The sequence below is a fragment of the Phodopus roborovskii genome, unplaced genomic scaffold (assembly GCF_943737965.1).
Source record: "Phodopus roborovskii unplaced genomic scaffold, PHOROB, whole genome shotgun sequence".
NCBI lineage: Eukaryota > Metazoa > Chordata > Mammalia > Rodentia > Cricetidae > Phodopus > Phodopus roborovskii.
In genome coordinates, this window is record NW_026126517.1 from 51,789,378 (window position 1) to 51,797,930 (window position 8,553).

At 40.1% G+C, this 8,553-nt stretch overlaps 1 protein-coding gene across 1 annotated transcript in view; it reads right to left on the reverse strand.

Annotated features, from left to right (window-relative positions):
• Hcrtr2 (hypocretin receptor 2) overlaps window positions 1–8,304 on the reverse strand; it is a 90,867-nt gene extending 82,563 nt beyond the window's left edge. Inside the window, exon 1 of the mRNA XM_051197969.1 lies at window positions 7,721–8,304. Coding sequence (XP_051053926.1) covers window positions 7,721–7,943 — 223 coding nt within the window. The 5' untranslated portion in view covers window positions 7,944–8,304. The remainder of the gene's footprint in view (window positions 1–7,720) is intronic.
• Between the last annotated feature and the right edge of the window lie 249 nt (window positions 8,305–8,553).

An 8,553-nucleotide genomic window follows, 5' to 3' on the forward strand; every position in this document is an offset into this window, starting at 1 on the left:
AATATTCTTTATCCGGGTAACTTGAATTCATTCATTAAAACTCAGGTGAGATGTCTTCTTCTCCTGGCTCTCTATCTAAACATGCAAAGGTGCTTACCAGTCTTCTTGTGGGTTTCTCTTTCTTTACGCACCCTCACCCAACAGAGTTCTTGCCACATAGTACTGAAATGGTTTGTATGTCTGTCTCTTAAACTGGGGTGCATGCCTCTCAGATTTCTTCTTTGTACCCTCGATCCTAATGCATCAAACCTCTCAATATTTTTTGCTAACTCTATTGCTGTGCCACTGAGTACTGAATTTCTCTCATTTCTCTTACTCTGACTTTATGCAAATTAAAACATCATTTAGTATCATACCTTTCCTGTGACAGACATGCACAAGTCCTAGCCTTCTTAACAATTAGGTTGATGCAATGCGATGTTATTAGATGATGCTCAATAATCATGTGTTTCTTTGTCAAATCATATGTTGGCTAAAAAGAAATAAATCTGTTTTTTTATATTTATTTATTTATTTTACTTTACTCTTGTCATACCATGGAAACTAGGATATGCGCATCAACTTACCTTAAAACCTAATTGCTTAAAATAATCAAAGTGTATTCTGGATTTCAGAGGGGCCAAATTTTGGCATGGAGCTTGGATGGAAAACTCTGCTTCTGAGTCTGTCATTAAGATTCAGTCAAGTGGGGCTTGAGAGATGGCTCAGCTGTTAAGAGCACTGGCTGCTCTTTTAGAGGTCAAGTTCAATTCCCAGAAACCATGTGGTGGCTAAAGTTGTTAATCATCTTCATTTCCTCTCTATCTTGTGGGTGGAGAGTTTAATCCCACAACAGGTAGGCTTGCTTCAGAGGAAGAAAGAAAATATGCACTCTAGCTGAAGTTTCTATTCTTTTAAAATGTAATCTTGGAAGCAGCATGCTCTCTCATCTTCTGGATGCTGTTTCCACCGTGACCCAAACAAGGATGATGTGAATGTTTAGGAGACACGGTATGAACACCAGGAAGCAGGGGTATCAGAAGCTACCTTGGTAGCTGGTTGCCTCACATGCCAGGTATTGGATGTGGCAAACAGTGGCTGCTTGGACCATGAGTCATTGGATGTAATGGACTTTCTAACCTGCATTGTTTGTTGCATTATACACACAGGGCTGAAGAAATGGCTGCATGGTTAAGATTATATACTGCTCTTACGGAGGACTGGGATTTAGTTCCTGACATCACATGCCACTTCCAATAAGCCTGTGACTTCATCCCCAGAGGATTTAGCATCACCTTCTAGTTTCTGAGGGCACCTGCCCATACATTGTGATACATATAAACCCACAAAGGCGTACACACACATAAACAGTTTTAAAATTCTGAAAAAGAAACAATAAGCTTTTGTAGGGCCATGCAGATAAAAAGTCAGGGTTTATTTGCTATTACGGCAGGACCTGGTTATTCATTCCCATCACAGCTGAAAGTGGTTTAAATGAAAATTGATTCCACAGGCTCATATATTTGAATGTTTGATCCCCAGTTGGTGGAATTGCTTAGGAAGGCTTAGGAGGTGCTGCTTTGTTGGCGTGTTACTGGGGGTGGGGTTTGAGGTTTCTTTTCCTCAGAACATTCCATACTAGTTCTCTCACTCTCTGCCTCACGCTTGTGGATCAGGATATAAGCTCTGAGCTACTGTTCCCATGTCATGCCTGCCTGTCTGCTGCCATGTTTCTCACCATGATGGTCATGGACTCACTTACTGAAACTGTAAACCCCAGGTAAATTCTTTCCTCTTTAAGCTGCCTTGGTTACAGCATTTTGCCTTAGCAATAAAAAATAACTAAGGCAAAACTCTTCATGTTAATCTGCCTGCAGAAAAAGACTGAGGACTGGAGAGACTTTGGTCTTTAAAGGACTTATATTTCTTACTTCACAACAAGACATTGAAATCCTTGTCTTATTCTGACAAGTTATTGAGTTTCATTAAATGTGAATGTGTTCCCACCCTACTGACAAATTCAGGAATCAGAGATGGTTTGACAGAAGGCTGAGACAGGGTCACTATGCTCCTGATCTTGCCCTCTGGAACGAGAGGAAATGGGCAGTTGTTCTCTGAGCAAACACCTACAGGGTATTTCTATGTCCCATGTTCTTCTTCCTTAGAGATTTACGAGAAATTCAATCTTTTAAGTTAAATACAACCTACCCCAGAAAGGTGTTCTGATGTGTAATGAACAAAAGAATATAGTAAGATTTTCTAAGAATAAATGTTTTGTAAATATTAAACATGGTTTCTGGGCATTTACTATTGAAAACAAATTATTAGCAAAGACTCAATCACAGTGATAGCTAAATGAGAATAAGGAACAAAACAGACATTTAATTTGAGGAGCTAGATTTTTTACGAGGCAACAGATCTAACAATAGGAATTTAATGTAAATTAAAATATCTATCAAATCTGCATGGTTAAATTAATAACAACTAATATCTGTTCAATAAAATATTAGTATTTAAAAGCATGACTGTTTAAAAATAAAGAAAAAGGACAAGGTTCTCTGGATTATATCAGGTTTTAAGTGTTTTTTGTCTTACGTTATGTCTAACAATACTTTCAATAACATAAAAATCCTTAGCCATAATTATCTAACATTTTTCCCCAGTGAGTCAGCTCTCCAGAGCAGGCAAAAGCATTTTTGGCAGTACCTATTTTACCTTGAAACTTTCTCTTGTAATGTAACCCTACCCTGACCTTGATTGGCTTATCAAGTGAGCTCATCCTCAGAGCTGAAGTGTAGTCAGTCAGAGAAACAGTGTGACAACATGCCAGGACAGCACTGTAAGCTCTCTAGAGGGCACCGGGCCATTGTCTGTTCCCTTCTGTCTCCAGTGCTTCCCATGATAAAGAGGACAGGTGACATACTAGAAGATGGATTCTGACAAATCTATATTTGAGACTTAGAGCTGCTACTTACTGTGTAACTGAACTTTCAGATTGGTTAAAATTGCAGTTCCCCACTCACCTCATTTGTTAAACAGTTATTGATTTCTACATTTTAATTTGATTGTACAATGGCATTGAAACATATGTGAGTGGAGCCCAGCACATGGGCTTGGCTCAGAGTATTCAATAAATAGTCGTCATTTTCCTTTACAGTGAGAAAAGGAATGGGAGATAAACTCACTAATCATACGTGTCACATGTTTACTGACAGCTCTATCCCAGTGAGTCATTATTTATCAAAGATAATACCCCTAGCAGAGCAAGGACCTCTGGAATGCTGAACCTAATGGATATTCTTCCATTAGAGAAGAAGCATCAGCACGGGGTAGCTTTGACTGTGAAGAACCCAGTGAGAACTAAGTGAGCTAGAATGTTATCATGGGAAAATTTCAAACATAATAGAGATGCTGGATGAGGAAAATTCTTTAATTACATTAGTTATGATCTCCTACTAAAATCAGAAAGAAAAAACAGAAACCTAAAACATTGTGTTTAATTTTTAGATTATGCATCCTTATAGATTTCTTTTTTCTTTATTTGGCTTTATCTTCCCAATTTTGATTTTCAGGTAAGTTGATGTGTAAATCTAAAGTTTCCATGGTAGGACAAGAGTGACTAGGGAAAACAATATCCTGATTCTTTCACCAAAATATAATATGACACACATGCTCATGACAATTGGGTCTCATGTAGTAACATCACATTGTTATTAACTGCAAAGGTGGCTTGGAATAGAGTTGTAGCTTTTCCAGTACCACTTTTCGGATATACAAATTAACTCTAGAAAGCAACTCCATTACATATATGCCACCACCTCATGAATAGAATTTGTTTTAACTCTTATTGATTAAATCCTTAGGTGACAATGTAGTTAACCTCATTGAATCAAAATATTATAAATAATTATTTAGATTATTATTAATAATAGACCTAATTACTGACAGCATCTACACTAAACAAACAAACAAAGAAGATATGCTGCAAGTAAGTATAATCTGTGATTTTAAAAAAATCAGGAAGGATTTTCATGGAATGAAAGAAAGGCAATGTTAAGCAGACAATACCAAAGTTGTGGATATATGGATCTCATGTGCAAAGGAAGAGTATTGTGGCCAATGCCATTTTACTCATTTCTTTTAGAAAAACATTCTGTTAAGGAATGGGATGAGAACACAGGCCAAAGAGCCACATGGATCAAGATAGGCTATGGCAGCAGAAGATGCTTACAAACTTCAACAGGGAGTGCTTCACTAGTGGAAGTAAAGGAACGGTAAGGATTAAGAAATTACATTAATCCGTATTTACTATTTCAAGAAAAACATGTTTGCACATTCCTCTTTATACAAGGGGAAATTGTTTATGTATTAGTTGTGATATGACTTTTAAAAAGCAGGTATTATCAATTGTTTGCAATTAGAAAAGGGGGGGAGTGTTGGAGAGTTCAGAACTTGATAGCACACACACACACACAGACAGCAGGAAGCATAACTAGGTGAATGTCCATTGTTTGGGTGATTTCTTCTTTCCATACTGAGGTAATGATAGGGAAGTTTGAAATTTCCCAGGTGAAACAATATTATGGAACATGGAGGAAAAGAAGCAGAGAATTGAATATTTTCTTCTCAAGGAATAAGGACTAATGATTACATCTAATTTATTTACTTTAGTGTTTCAAAGCATTTTTCTTCTTACCTCCATTTCATAAATAAAGTATTTCTCAAAATATATCAGTTAAATAAGTAGATGAGTGGACCTAGTTATAAGATATAGTACCTTACCACCTACTGCTTCCTAGGACTTAAAGTTCCATAATTAGACATGCATATGACTTTCTGCTGGAACACAAACACTCATCAACTCCCATTTACAGTAATTGTACCTTTTTTGTGAATGACTTTGTCATTTGTTTCCAGGAAACTGCTTTCTATCTCTGCAAGGAGCATCCTTATAATGAAGTGGGGGACATAATGATGGTGAGAGATTGTCAGGAGGAAAAAGAAGAGGCTGAGTGATCAAGTCTTTGCTATTATGCTTAGACAATATTCTGTTGCATCACTTTATAAAAGAACATTGTAGAGAAAAGACTTCTAGCTAATGGCTTGCATTTGCAAGTTCAACAAGGTTGATATTTTCCAAGCAATCAGTTACATGAAAGTGCACATGTTGTATGGACCTGAGGGTCAATAATTACATCTGCTGCCTGTGCTGTGTCTCCCTCATACACGTGGCATCCCTTAATCTTACATGAGTAGTGTCACTTCTCCTGATACCAGAAATAGAGCTATTTGTACCATGAGGCATGAAGGTAATTCTTGTTCTAATCCATTTTGCAGATTTGACAGTGACATCAAAGATCAAGAAGTCTGTAAGTAATGGCACTGCTCATTTGTTTAAATGTCAAATCCAAACCTCACCATCTTTCAGGGAATATGTCAGTAAAGCATGCGCTTCAGTTCACCAAGAGATTTCAGTGTTATTCAGTTGTATTTCAGTCCTGAGGGATCAGTATCTAGAGACTAGAGTTCTTTGGGTAAACCTTTATTTTAAGCTAAATGGAACTGATGGAACTGGGTATTTAAAGACTTGAGGCTGTGGACAGTGCTGTCTTCACTGACATTATGAAGTAACTCCAGTGTAAACAATATATATATATATATATATATATATATATATATATATATATATATCTGAACTATGCAATCAGGCCTTGAAGACTTTATCACAGAGTCTATGCAAAGCAAACTGAATACATCAATAAGGACACATTTATCACAGATATTACATCTAAAATAAAATTGGGGGAGGAAATTGGTGATGGTTTATAGTTATTCTTGCTTGTTTTAAGATTTATGTTTCTTGAATTTAAGAGTAGTAACATCCCTTCCTAGACAGGGATTTGTGTGTGTGTGAAGTGAATGACAGTGGAACTTTACTGGCAGTGAACATGGGTCTAGAGGAGAAAAGGAAGCCCATCCAATAGGCTTTTTGCAGACAACCCAGAACAGAGAATCTATTCTCTACATGCTTTCTAGCTCTAGAGTAGAATAACAATTGAGAACTCTGGCTCTGAGGTCAGAACAAATGGGGATGAATCTGAATCATGTCCTCCAATGAGGCATCATTGTTTTATCTTCTGGCATGGTTTATTTTAAGATTTAAGCAATAGAGTATATGTCAAGTGGTTCTGCAAAAGTAGATACCCAATGCATGTTCAATTTTGATCATTTCACTTAGCAATAAGTATGGGCCACATGCAATGATTGCTGCTATGCTCATAGTGCTGTGTATAGCTGAATCTGGAGATGACAAGGTGGGAAACTGAACAGACACAACCACTGAAAGACTTATTCTTATAGCAAAAGGCTGAATCACCTCACATGTCCATTTTCTTTCATTGGGGACTTAGAAGATGGTCTTTATTTTTAATCTTAAAAAAATCAAAACAGCAAAATATCCTAAAACAATAAAGAGCAAACTAAAGTTTTCAGAGATTTCTCGTCTCATGACTAACATTCTTCCTAAAGAGCCCCTCTCAGTCACACACTGTCAGCTTATCTACACTGTGAATTGGAAGAGAAGGTAAAGCTGGGTAGTGCTGAGAGCCTACTGAGTTCCCTACTGTCCTTCATTGCAGCTACAATCTTTGCCTTTTTCTCCCCAGCTCCCCAGTCCACTTCATGTTGCTCAGCTCTCCCCTTTTTATTGGGGAGATAGCACCATCTCCAGGCTGCCTGCCTCCTCCTGTCATTTTCACCAGACTTCCTCCACACTGCCCTCTGCATTTGAAAAGCCTCCTGTTCTCCATTCATCAAGGTACACACTCCTTCCATTCACAATTTAAGTCGTAGCCTTCTCCAGAAGGAAGCTCCCTTTCTTGAAAGGGATCCTCCCCCTGTCCTAATGAATCCACCATCACAGCCCCCGTAGTTTCTTTACCCTTCACTTTGTACCTCAAAAAATGTGGTGGGGAGAACAGCAGTGAGCGAGCGAGGAAACCTGTGTTCACACAGACCTAGACAGACTCTGACATTAAGATTAGTCTCATTGTAAGAAAAAGGAATCAGTTGGTGCGAATATTTTTCTGAAACTGGTAACAACCACTCATTGGGGCGAATATGTACTGGTTGGTTGGATGGATGGATGGATGGATGGATGAATGAATGAATGAATGAATGAATGGGTGATGAGGACTAGCTCCGGAGCACTTTTCGTGGACGCTCCTCCTTCCTCCTGCTGCTCCAGAAGAGGCTTCTGTTTAACCCTGCTTCTGTGATTGAGCGCACTCCTCTGCCTCCACTCTGTCCCTTCATCACCACCTCTTGACCCGAGCCTAAATCTCCTTGCTAAATAGCATGATACAGAGCTCATGAAGGCCTCATGACTTCATCTCCCCGGTAAACCCACCCAACCTGCACAAAAGCCTTACAGATTCCCCTACACTAAGCAAATCCACCTGGAGGTCCTTGTCCCTCTCCTTGGGCTTGTTGTAATCTAGGTTCTCAAACAGAAACAGTTTCCCTCTTTTCTCTGCAGGCAAACACAAAAATCATGCTAGAGAGCTTTCCTAGTTTGTAAAATCAGAAAACTTAACCAATTTTTTTTTTTATTAGACACCTCACCCCAGAGCAGCGACCTCTTTGTTTGCACCCCAGGAGAAGGGAGGGGTCTCCCAGCCTTGCAGCCTGGGCGGAGGGGAGGTGACAGCCCTTCTGGAGGGTTGCCCACGACCAGACTCACCCAGGACGTTCCCGATGAGAGCCACAACGAACACGATGATGTACCCTGCGATCAGGATCCACTCATATTCTTTTGGGTGTAGGTATTCCCTCCACAGGTACCGCAGGAATTCCTCGTCGTCATAGTCCGTGGGGTTTAAAAACGGCTCTTGAGTTTCATTCAGCTCTGAAGCAGATGACCAGTTGCGACGAGGGAGGGAATCCTCCAATTTGGTGCTGGACATCACGGACTGGTCCGGTTCGGCTTACTGCTGCAAGCTTGTCTCTGCCTGCCCCATGAGCACCGGGGATCCGCGGTGGGAAAGGCTGCGCCGCCGCGACTAGGGGCTCCGGAGCTGGGAATGACGTGAAAAGTTCCTGAGCCAATGTCTCCGGAGCCCTGCGCCCGGCAACTTCAGCGGCTGCTTCGGTGTCTTTGCAGGGGATTTGCACCAGGGGAAGCTGCTGAGGAGCTAGGGAAAGGGAAGGGGAGGCTGCAGCAATGACTGGGAGCAGAGATTTACCTTGACCTCAGCTCCAACTCAATCACTCTTCATTCCAGCAGTGAGTCTGCAACGCATAGCCTTCCCCAGGGCTGAGGGACAGACTGATGAAGCTGAAGAAGAAAAAAAGGGGAGGGGGATAAGGAGAATTGCCTTAGATTGCTTCTTTGTGGATCCCTTTGTGGGTTTTCTATTACTTCCCGCCTGTTTTACATACAATTTCTATAATATACACTGGCACGCGTAAGCCTGTGGTCATAGCTGAAAGGTCAGCACATGGTTAACACGGATCCATTGCTCCACTTGTCTTTGTTATGCAAATGTAGAAATAATCATGAGCCCCTCTAGTCTC